General features: G+C 55.7%; 1 protein-coding gene across 1 annotated transcript in view; it reads right to left on the bottom strand.

The window, feature by feature from the left end:
• CCDC102A (coiled-coil domain containing 102A) overlaps positions 1-9,426 on the bottom strand; it is a 10,439-nt gene extending 1,013 nt beyond the window's left edge. Inside the window, exons 1-6 of the mRNA XM_024747497.1 lie at positions 8,927-9,426; positions 7,161-7,269; positions 4,365-4,481; positions 3,805-4,014; positions 2,202-2,372; positions 1,202-1,305 (exon numbers count right to left, since the gene is read on the bottom strand). Of these exons, the coding sequence (XP_024603265.1) occupies positions 1,202-1,305; positions 2,202-2,372; positions 3,805-4,014; positions 4,365-4,481; positions 7,161-7,269; positions 8,927-9,216 (1,001 nt within the window). The 5' untranslated portion in view covers positions 9,217-9,426. The remainder of the gene's footprint in view (positions 1-1,201; positions 1,306-2,201; positions 2,373-3,804; positions 4,015-4,364; positions 4,482-7,160; positions 7,270-8,926) is intronic.
• Between the last annotated feature and the right edge of the window lie 1,813 nt (positions 9,427-11,239).

Below are 11,239 nucleotides of genomic sequence, written 5' to 3' on the forward strand. Positions count from 1 at the left end.
GGTCACACACCTGGCAGGTCTGCCTCCAAAGCTTGTACTCTAAGCCACAGAAACTCAGCACACATAGTACATGCTCTGTAAATGAGGGCTCAGGCGGCAGATGGCGGGGGGCGGTGATCTGGCTGTGTAGCTGTGGAAGGACTTACCCTCTCGTGCCTTAGTTTCCGCGTCTGCCAGCCCCCTAGGAAAAAAATCTCTCCCTTTCCTTCCCTCACAGGAGCATGATTCTTATAGCACAATATCTGACCCAAACACAAAAGCTCCACTACTATTTAGCATTTATTATGTGCCAGGTACTTTTATAAGCATAGATCAGCTCATTTAATTCCCACAACCGAGAGGTAATAAAAACTGTTATCAGCCCCATTCTACAGATGAGCAAACTGACCAAGAGAGGTCAAGTAAGTGGCCCTAAATGACACGGCTACTAAGTGCAGAGCCAGAATTCCCAGCCACCCAGGCAGCCTGCTGCAGAGCCTGGGCTCTGTCTATTCCATGAAATAAGAGGACGCAGGTACGGGCCTGCCCCAGGCGCGGCACAGGAAGACTCAGTCTCAGGTGGGGGCCTCTGAAATGGGGAGGGGCTTGGACTAGATATTATCTGTCATCTCATGTCTCTGAGGGGAGTAGGGGGAGAGAGCCATTCACAGGGTGTTGTGATGGAGAGGGAGGCAGCAGAGGGATGCAAAGTGTGCTGGATGGGTCCCCCAGACCTTCTGGTCCTCCCTCACTGAGGCTGATGGGTCCTGGCTACAGATGAGGGGTCGGGGCTACCATCAGGGCCAGGGCTCCTCCGTGGTTCCCTGCCCTCCAGTCCTTCAGGATCACCCAGCCTGCTTGTTCTTCTTATCAAAGACTCCCCAGACCCACCGTCCCTCCCTGCTGCCCCACATTGGGCCTGACCTCTTTGGCCGCCCCTCCTATCCTCTGGACACTCGACACAATTCCAAGGCTCCCAGCTGGTCTTACTTCCTGCACTCCCTTCCCTGGTTTCCTGGCCCTGGCCCTTCCTGCCTGGAGGGGACAGGATTCTGGCCCCAGGACGTCCAGATCTCTTCCTTCTCTGTCTTCCCCACTAGCCCCACTCAGGGCTCCTACCCTGACCCCTGACCCTTGGCTTCCCTCGGCTGGAAGCACTTCTGCCCTGTTTCTGAGCCCCAGCCAGGAGTCCTCCCCCGGAGGGGCTGCACGCTGGGCCCACCTGGACTGCACGTGCTCCAGCTGCACTTGCAGGTTCTCGCTTTGCTCCGTCTGCTCGTCCAGTGACCGCTGCAGCTTACGCGCCTGGTTGTGGGCCTCGTCCAACTGGGGGGTGAGCAGGGCCAAGAGCGTGGGAGTCACCCAGGGCTGCGCCAGCCTCTGCCCCGCCATCTGCTTGGGACCAGCCACTCCTGCTGTTCCTCTGTGGGAATGACCTTCCCCAAGAGCAATTCCTGTCGCTCCTTTGAGGCCTACCTCCTCCAGGGAAACATCCCTTTCACTTCTCTTCTTTCCTGTTGCCCCTCCCTTCCAAATCTACCCATCCTCTAACGCCCCAAGCTACTGACCCACCCATCAACCTACCTACCCTATGAATCTGTCCATCTGATCACTCATCCATGGAAATATCCTTCTGCTCATGGAGATACCCACCACTCACCGTTCGTTAATCTCTTCAGACACCCATTCACCCTACCCTTGTGTCCTTCCATCCTTCTGTCCTTCTTTCCCTCTCCATTCCTTCTTCCACCCACTGACCAGGTCAGCTGTCTGTCCATCTTTCCACTATCCACTCAGTCATCCATCTTTCCATATATCCATCCATCCAACCAATCACCCATCAGACATCTGTTGTTACATCTCATCCATCTATCCTCTCTCCCTCTCCCATCCATCTGTCCACCTATTCCCTCATCCATCTGTTCATCCATCCATGGAGTTATCCTTCTGTCCTTCTATTTAACCAACTCCATATCCACCCACTCATCCATCCATTAATCTGTTCAACCACTTATCCACCTTGTCTGTCCATTTTTCTTCCCATCCTCCTACCCACACACCATCTGTCACCCACCCACCTGCTCTATCCTGGGTCCCTCTTGAGAGTCAGGCTTGTGCCAGGGGACCCAGCACGGACCGACACGGGAAGGCCCTGCAGCCCCACTCCCACCTCCCCCAGCTGAGGTCTGCAGGCTGTGCTTTGGGCCCCAGCAGGCGCTCACCTCGTCCTCAGCCTGGGCCAGCTCCTTCTTGAGCTCCTCCACCCGCAGCCGCAGCTTCTTCACCTCTGCCTCGTGCTGTTCCACCCGCCGGTTGGCATGTGCCAGCTCCGCCACCTTCTCCTGGAATTGCTTCTTCAGCTTGCTGTGCACGTGCTTGAGGTCTGCCAGCTCCTGCAGGGGAGCAGAGATTGGGGGAGGGCTCGTGCGAGGGGGTTCCATGGGGTCAGGCAGTTCTAGGGGTGCCGGTGTCTCTCTTGCCCGGAATCTCTCCACCTGCTGTCTAAAATACCAGTACTAGAGCTGGCTGAGCAGGTGGAGGCTACAGGTGCCGTCTAGTGAGGTGAGAAGGCATGCGGGGCAATGAGGGAAGAGGTGGGTGGAACTGGTGGCTCCAGTCTGGACATGTAACTCTGGGGCGCCTGTGGGAGATGACATGGAGGTATCCAGCAGCCTACTTGAGCTGAGTCATGTTTTCTGGGGAGGGGTGAAGTCGGGATTCTTTGGTGTGTAAATGGCATTAAAGCTCTGGGTCTGGAGATGAGCTAAGATGGGGAGTGGGTGTCGGAAGAAAAGAGATCAGAAGCCAGAGTGGCTGGGAAGGGGATGAGCAGCCAGGAGAGGAGCTGCCCACCCCTGAGCTCTGTGATTTCTCTGAGCCTCAGTTTTCGCATCCATGAAATGGGGACAGGAACTACCTAAAGGTCTCTTGAATCCATCCTCTTTGTTCCATCTCCACCAACCTGAGCCTGGTCCTGGCCGCCATCATCTCCTGCTGCCCCAGGAAACGGCGACAGACTGCCCACCGGCTTGCCTTCCTATCTGCCTTCCACACAGCAGCCAGTGAGCGCTGAGAACCACAACCTGCTTGCACCTACCTCTTACTCTTCAAAGGTGGCCCCGAGCTCCTGCCTCACCTACCACGTCCTTCTTGCCCACCGCCCTCTAGGCACACCGGCCACCCTGCTCCTCCAAAGTTCCATGTCCCTGTCACCATGGGACGTTCATTCACAGTATTTCCGAATTCTCTCCTGGAATCAGTTCACTACCAGTCAACTCCTGCTTTCGCTTGAGACCTGGGCTCAAACGTCACTGCCTCAGGGAAGTCTCCCCATGACCTGGGCCTAAGCCAGGTCCCCTGGTATTCCCTCTTCCCTCTTCCTGCCCAGCCACGGAGCTGTGTGACCAGCGTGAGTGTGTGAGGGAGGGAAAACACCTGCATCCCCCTGAGCCACCAGCTCCACGAGGGGAGGCCACGTCCCTCCTGTCCGTTCACTGCTATGTCCCCAGCACCTAGAACAAGGCTTACACACGGTGCTCAGTAAACATTTGAGCAGTTAATACAAGGGCTGTTGAGAGGATTAAGTGATATCATGGACAAAAAGCACCGGCACAGGGCCTGGCCCACAGTGGTGCCCCATAAATGCAGCTACTATGATATCACTTAGCCTGGCCCACAGCAGGCGCCCGGCAGGAGCCGCGGCTGTGGCGACTACGACCTCTGTCCGTAGTTGTTACTTCAATGGTCCCTGGCCCCCTGCGGGTTGGAGCTGGACACCCAGGAGGCCCTCTGCCCCAGCCCTGGCCGCGCCGCCCACTGCCCCACCTTGTTCTTCTCGAAGAGTGCGGCCTGGCTGGCCCGCAGGTCGCAGTCCAGTGCGCTGGCTGTCTGCCGCCGCCGCCGGGCCAGCGCCTCCTCCAGGTCCCCGACCTGTGCCCGCAGCTTCTTGTTCTCACGCTCTAGGCCCAGCTTCTCTGTCTCCAGCCGCTCACGGCGACCCCACTCGGCTGCGTTCTCCGCCTGCAGCCGCTCCATCTGCAACAGGGCAGGACAGGGGGAAGGGTCCACAGGGAGGGGGCGCGGAAGGCCAGAGCTGGAGGCTCCCCCTCCCCACCTTCTCCTGCAGCCGTTTTTTTGGCTCCAGGAAGCAGGTCCAGCTGCAGCGGCTATAATTAACCCGGGCTTATTTCACGGTGTGCAGGATGTGAGGGTGCTTCTAGTCTCTGTGTGGGAGAGAGGCCCACCCCCTGCAGACTGGAGCACCCTCGGGGTGTGGCTGGTTCCCCCTTAGTGTACAGGCCTGGTTCCTGCCCTCTTCTTCGTGAATGACTGATGGTGGCAGGGCCCCTGGTCCCCCGAGCCCCAGGCGCTCCCAGTGGCCTCACCTCGCCCCTCAGCTCCGCCATCTTCCTGTCCATGCTGGAGCGTGCACCCAGCTCGTCCTCCAGGTCTTCGGACATGCGGCCCAGCTCGTCCTGGTGGGCCTCCTTCAGGATGCTGAGCTGCACGATAGAGCACAGCCTGGTGAGGTGAGGACCACCAGCCCTGGTGGGTGGGCACTGGTCATAAGGGCTCAGCAAGGAGCCTGAGGTGGTGCCCAACTGGGCCACCGGGTAACTAGAACAGACCCCAAATTTGACCACTTCTGCCTCTTCTGACATCTCTCACCTCCTACCTCATTACCATCTGGCCTCCCCGTGTCCACTCTTGCCCCTCATCTCCCCAGTCAACCCATTTTCCACCACAACAGCCCAGGAGGAGCTTTTGAAAAAGATAAACCGGGCTTCCCTGGTGGCGCAGTGGTTGAGAGTCTGCCTGCCGATGCAGGGGACGTGGGTTCGTGCCCCGGTCCGGGAAGATCCCACATGCCGCGGAGCGGCTGGGCCCGTGAGCCATGGCCGCTGAGCCTGCGCGTCCGGAGCCTGTGCTCCGCAACGGGAGAGGCCACAACAGTGAGAGGCCCGCGTACCGCAAAATAAATAAATAAATAAATAAAAATAAACCCAGGAGAATTCCCTAGCGGTCCAGCGGTTAGGACTCGGCGCTTCCACTGCAGGGGGCTCCGATTCAATCCCCAGTTGGGGAATTAAGATCCTGCAAGCTATGCAGCGTGGCCAAAAAATAAATAAAAATAAAAAAGATAAACCCAATCATATCTCCATTCCCAGGTTCCTTAAGATAAAAACTGACGGATTTCCCTGGTGGCGCAGTGGTTAAGAATCTGCCTGCCAATGCAGGGGACATCGGTTCGAGCCCTGGTCCGGGAAGATCCCACATGCCGCAACTACTGAACCCACATGCCACAACTACTGAGCCTGCGCTCTAGAGCCCGCCAGCCACAACTACTGAAGCCCGTGCACCTAAAGACCGCGCTCTGCAACAAGAGAAACCACTGCAATGAGAAGCCCGCGCACCGCAATGAAGAGTAGCCCCGACTCACCACAACTAGAGAAAGCCCGTGCGCAGCAACGAAGACCCAATGCAGCCAAAATAAATAAATAAATAATAAAATTAAAAAAAAAAAGATAAAAACTGACCCCTCCCTATGGTCCCGTAGAGCCCTGCACGATTGGACCCCTACCTGTCTCCCCTCAACCACATCTCCCACCTCTCTCCCTTGAGCTCTCTGTGCTCTGGGCACCTCGGCCTCCTCCCTAGTCCTCAAATACACAAGTTCCTATCCACTGCAGGCTTCACACGTGTGGTTCCCTCTGCCTGGTGCCCCCGTTCCGAGGTATCTTGAAGGGCTGACTTTTCTCATTCTCAGGTCTTGGCCTAAATGCTCCCTCCTCAGGGAGGCCTCTCCTGTCCTCCCTGCCTAGAAGGGGTACTTCTCCACACACACGCCCGTCCCCCAAGAATGTGAGCTCGGGAGGACAGACAGCGTGTCTGTCTGCCCGCCTTCGTATCCCTGTATGGCCTGGGCCCAGGGCAGTGAACACTGGCTGAACGCACCCAGTGGATCTGAATCCGGGTCTGCCTGTGGGTGTGGGGCTGGTCACATGAGAAGCACCTGGGGTGCTTTTAAAATAGCGCACATCCAGTGTTGTATAGCAGGGAAAACGGCCAGATGAATGCTCTTTGCGACGGCACGGATGAGCCTTAAGTATGGAATGTTGAGGGAAGAGAGCCTGATACAAATGAGAATCTTTATAACTATGTATCTGTAAATCTGCACAGTTGTGTCTTACTTTTCTTCAAAAGATTACACAATTTGAAAAGATGAAAAAGACAGATTCTTGGACCCAACCCCCAAAGATGCTGACTCAGGAGGATGAGGGTGACGTCTGGGAAGCTCTATTTTAGGAGATTCCTTAAAGAGATTCTACTTAAAGACAGGTTTTCCAGGACAGTTTCAGGCTCTGAGGTCTGTGAACCTCACGCCTTCTGGAAAAGTAGGGATCCAGCCCAGCTTTCCGTGGGTGGCTGCGCCCCCTGGTGGCCATCAGGGCCTGCACAGGAAGCAGTAAGGGAAGCCCAGCCTGACCCCTGCCTGCCCTGAGTCCCCAGAAGGCAGTGGTGGAATCCCCTCTCTGCCAGCTGGAGCTTCAATTTCCTCATTTGTAAGATGGGGACATCAGGACCCAGATTTCTTGACTGCTGTGAGGCTCCAGCGAGATTTTGCACCCACTATGTGCCCAGTGAACGTCCAGACTCCTCCCCTTCACCTTGATCTACAAGGCCTATGGGATTTAGCTCCCCTTGCAATCTCATCTGTCACTATCCTCCAGCCACACTGGCCTCTATTTCCTGAACACACTAGGCTTGTTCTGGCCTCAGGACCTTTGCATTTGCTGTACCTTCTGCCAGGAACTTTGCCCCTATCTCCTCTCAAGGGTGGCTTCTTCTAATCACTTTAGCTCTGCCTCAAGTGTCACCCTCTTAGAGAAGCCTTTCTTTCAATGACCCACCACCTCATTTCTCTGATCGTGTTTTGACTCTTTCACAGCTTCTGAATTTATCTACCTGCTTACTGTTGGTCTCCCTCACCACGGCCCCCCCTAGGGTGAGCTCCTAAAGGTAAGGACATTGCCTGCCCCAGTACTCAGAACACTGCATGGCACATGGCTGGTGCTTGACAGTGAATGAGTGAATGCCCTTCTTTCTTCCATTCCCTCTGCTGAAATTCGACAGTGCAGCACTGCTTCCTCCAGGAAGCCCCTGTGGTCTCCAGGACTCACTTGCTTGAGCATCTCCTGCTTGGTCTTGCTCAGCTCCTCATACTTGATCTTCCACTGGCTGAGCTCCCCCTCCAGCTTCTCAATGTTCCTGCTCAGTGCCATTTTATCCCTGGGGAGGGGAGAGGGAGGGATAAATGGGGGTGAGTCCACTGGGGCCCTCCGCTGAGTCCTCCTAGGTAGTCTGCACCTGTCAATCCCATGTCCAAAGTGCTTGCCTCTGCATTCAAGGCCCTGGCGCCCCACCCTGCGGCAGGAACCCTGGTTTTGCATTTCTTCTGGAGCTCCACCCTCTGCACAGCTACAGGTGCCCAGCTCCCAGTGTGGAGTGACCGGGCCTCCAGGGCACTGGGCCCTGGGCTCATCTGCCAAGTGAGACCCCCATTTCTTCCTATCTGTTTTATGTAGGCTTGGTTTGAACACACAGCTTTGCAGTTGGAAAAGCTGGAAAACACTGTCCAGTGACTCTCTGAAGGACGGGTCCTGTCTTGTCATCAGCACTGGGTGGCAGTCCCATGTGTTCTCGTGACCCCCACCCTGCACTCTGTCCTGGACGTGAAGGAGGCGCTGTGGGTAACAAGCATGGTATCTGGCCCCAGCACACAGTGCTTTACGACCAACCCCACACCGTGCTGGTCTCCCATTCTGAAAGTCTAGTATTTCTTTACATTTCAGTTTGTACAATAGGTTGGTTTTTGTTTGTTTTGCTTAAAAAGAAAGGTATTGTCTCATAGTTCTGGAGGCTCCAAGTCTAAGACCAAGGTGTTGGCAGGGTTGGTTCCACGTGAGGGGTGTGAGAGGAAATCTGTTCTATGCCTCTCCCCTGGCTTCTGGCGGTTTGCTGACAATGTCTGGTGTTCCTTGGCTTACGGAAGCATCACCCTTATCTCTGCCTCTATCTTCACAAGGGCATTATGTTGATTTTTAAAAGACTTCTGTGTGTAGTTAAGTTAAACTATCTTTGTATTTAATTTCTGGACAGAAAAGAGGGTGTTACAAGATATTCATCATAATCGGGCTTGTGCCCCGATCAAGGTAACTGGTGACCTCCGCGTCCTAAATCCACTGGTCAGTGCTCAGTCCTCTTCCTACTTGACTAGCTGATCACTCCCTCCTCCGTGACACAGTTTCTCCTGCTTTCTCTGCCCCCCACTGGCTCACTTCTCCTGTCTCCTTTGCTGTTTCCCTCTTCTAAACTTGGTCAGCTTCAGGGCCCCATCCTCTGGCCACCTCCCTATCCACTCTCACCCCAGCTCACGGCTTTCAGTATCATCTATTTGCCAATGACTCTTGCGTTTTTACCTTCAGCCCAGACCCGTCTCACAAACTCCAGATTCATTCATGTCCCCAACTGCCTCCGTGCCATCTCAAACTCAACACGTCCAAAGCCAAATTCCCAGCTGCAACCCCCCAATCTCCCTATCCCTTCTTCCCTGCTTTTATTTTTGCCCACGGCACTCTCCCCCCATGAAGGCAGGGATTTCTGGTCTTACCGATGGCTGTATCCTCACTGCTGAGCAGAGCCTGACCCCGATGCCCAACACGTATCATTTGAATTAATAATAATAATATAAAAAACCTCACAGTGTCCTTGGGCAGAGCACCACTGTTCTGAAGTCCCAAGACTGAAACAGTACCATTCCCTATCTATCCTGTTGAGATTCAGTGAAGCTCACCTTCTGAGACACGGATTTTCACTCTGTGATTCTGAGGACGCCCTGGAGTGGCCTGGCCCGGCCCCCGGCCCCTGCCTGCCTCCCGGGACTTACTCTCGCTCCTTGAGCAGCACCTTCTGGGACTCATCCAGCCGTAGCCGCAGGGCAGTCAACCTGGAGGCATCCTCCTCGATGGTGGCGGTGTCCTCCCAGGGCAGTCGGCTACGCTCCTGGCGGCCTGAGCTGCCCCGTGAGGCCCCGGCCCCTACGCTGCGTGCCTCCCAGCAGCCCTCGGGCTCCTCTGGCCTGCTCTTCAGCAGGCCCTCCACCAGCTCCAGCTCCTGTGGGGTCCAAGGCGGAGGCTGGGTCAGTGGTCGCTGAGCCCTCACCCTCTTGGCCTTCATCGTGGCCTCTCCTAGGCCCAGGGTCTGGCATCAGCTTGGTGGGTAACCTTGGGCAAGTCACACAGTGCTTCTGGATCCCAGTTTCCTCTTCTGCTGCCTGCTTCTCCACCCCTGGAGAGGGAGGGACACACCCTCTCCCTGCACTGCCTAGAAGCGCACACAGAGTCAGCCACTAAGGTTCCCTGAATCCTGGAAGAGTCCCCAGAATAGGTGGTAGGCTCCCTGTCAGTGGAAGTATGCAAACATTTGGTGGGACACTGGTGTGAAGGTATGTAGAAGCAGGGATTCCTACAAAGAATAAAGACTAGATTCCCTCAAAAGGAATTCCCACTCGAAGATCCCGTTTTTCAGGTGCAAACACCTGCAACATGATAAGTGAAGTGGCAAAAGATGCATAGGAAGGTGGGTGGCCTCTGCGAGCAGAACCAGCTCCCAGATAGGAAGCAGTGAGGGATTATTAACTCAACTCTGAGGCCTCTTCCTCCCTGCCAGGCTCCCCTTCCCCTCTGCCCTTGTCTGCCCCCTGGCCTGCCTCTGACTACAGACCCAAGACGCCCATGGCCTCTGTTACAGCCTGGCTTTTCCCACAGCCTTTCCAGATGAGTCTGGGCCAGCCCCTTCCCTGATTGGCCCTTGGTTTCCCTATCTAGACTGGGACAGTGGCCCTGAGGCCCCCCTGAGGAGTGAGATTCTACTCCTCTTGTATCTCAGACTGTCTGGGTGGGGGCCTCTGATGCCACCTGGTCCAAAGCTCCAATTCACAAATGAGGAAACAGGGAGGGAAGAAGGGACTTGCTGTGGGTCACAGAGGACAGGGCTGGGCTGGAGAGCAAACTCAGACTGCAACTCCAGAGCTCCCACCGCTGGTACCTGCCACCCCGTCGACTGTGACTCATAACCAGAAGAAGGAGAGAACAGGAATAGTGCCGTGAGGCTGGCTGGTATACAGGGGCTCTCATTCCCTGCCCCGAAGAAAAGCAATGAACCCCAACTGCAAACACCATGCAGGCCTGGGGAAGAGGGGCTTCAGCCACCAGGAGGCAGCAGTGCCCACTCCAGCCCACAGGCAGGAGAGGAGAGGGGGCAGCCAAGAATCTTAGCTAGAGGAGCTGGCCTGCCTGGGGACGGAGCTGGGAGCGACCTTAGGCTGGACTCTGTCCCTAGATGGCCTTCTGGTGACAGGCCTGCTGGTTCAGGGGAGGCTGCCCTCCACACACACCATTAATATTCCAGATGTACTGATTACTATCACCATGGGCTCTGGAGTTCACCTGGGGGCAACTCCCAGTGACTCTAGTCACCAGCTGGGAGCCATTGGTACTTAACTTCTCAATGCCTCAGTGTTCCCATCTGTAAAGGAAATACTTCCTGGGGTTGCTCTGAGAATTAAGCAGACAATGCACGTGCAGAGCCTAGCGCCCTGCGGAGGTGCCCATCGAACCATGGATGCCATTTCCCAAACTCACCAGGCACTCTCAGCCTCTAGGTTTTTGCACAGAATTTCCATCACCTGGAATGCATTCCTGCACTTTTCACAGCCAATTCCTCCGCATCCTCCTAGTCTCAGCTTAAATGGACTGCTTCCAGAAAAGCTTCTGTGCAGCCCCCTCCTCAAAGCCTGGATCTGGGACCTCCTCTGTGCTCCCACTGCCCGGATAACCCCCCACCCCTCAGCTTTGATTGACACCTCTTATAAATGTCTCCCCCTTCCCCTAAATTCAAATTGAACGAATGAATGGATTCAGCTCTGCTACTAATGGATGTCTTCCAGGTAAGTGCTTAGAACCTGCTCCTGCTCTAAGAGGATGATTTCTTGGTTCTGTTGACTACTTAGGTGTGGGAGTGGAGGGACCACCAGAACCGGGGACTCTCTGCCCTGCGGGCGGTCTCTGGAAGGGAGGTAACCTGGGGCCCTGCAGTGCAGAGCCTGACCCCCTGAAGGAGCGAAACCTCCCTGCGGGCCCGGCCCTTACTACCCCTCTTTCTAAGCCAGGCGGCCACCTCTTCTGCCCGAGTCAATCAG

Source organism: Neophocaena asiaeorientalis, unplaced genomic scaffold, assembly GCF_003031525.2.
Source record: "Neophocaena asiaeorientalis asiaeorientalis breed wild unplaced genomic scaffold, Neophocaena_asiaeorientalis_V1.1 scaffold438, whole genome shotgun sequence".
Taxonomy (NCBI): domain Eukaryota; kingdom Metazoa; phylum Chordata; class Mammalia; order Artiodactyla; family Phocoenidae; genus Neophocaena; species Neophocaena asiaeorientalis.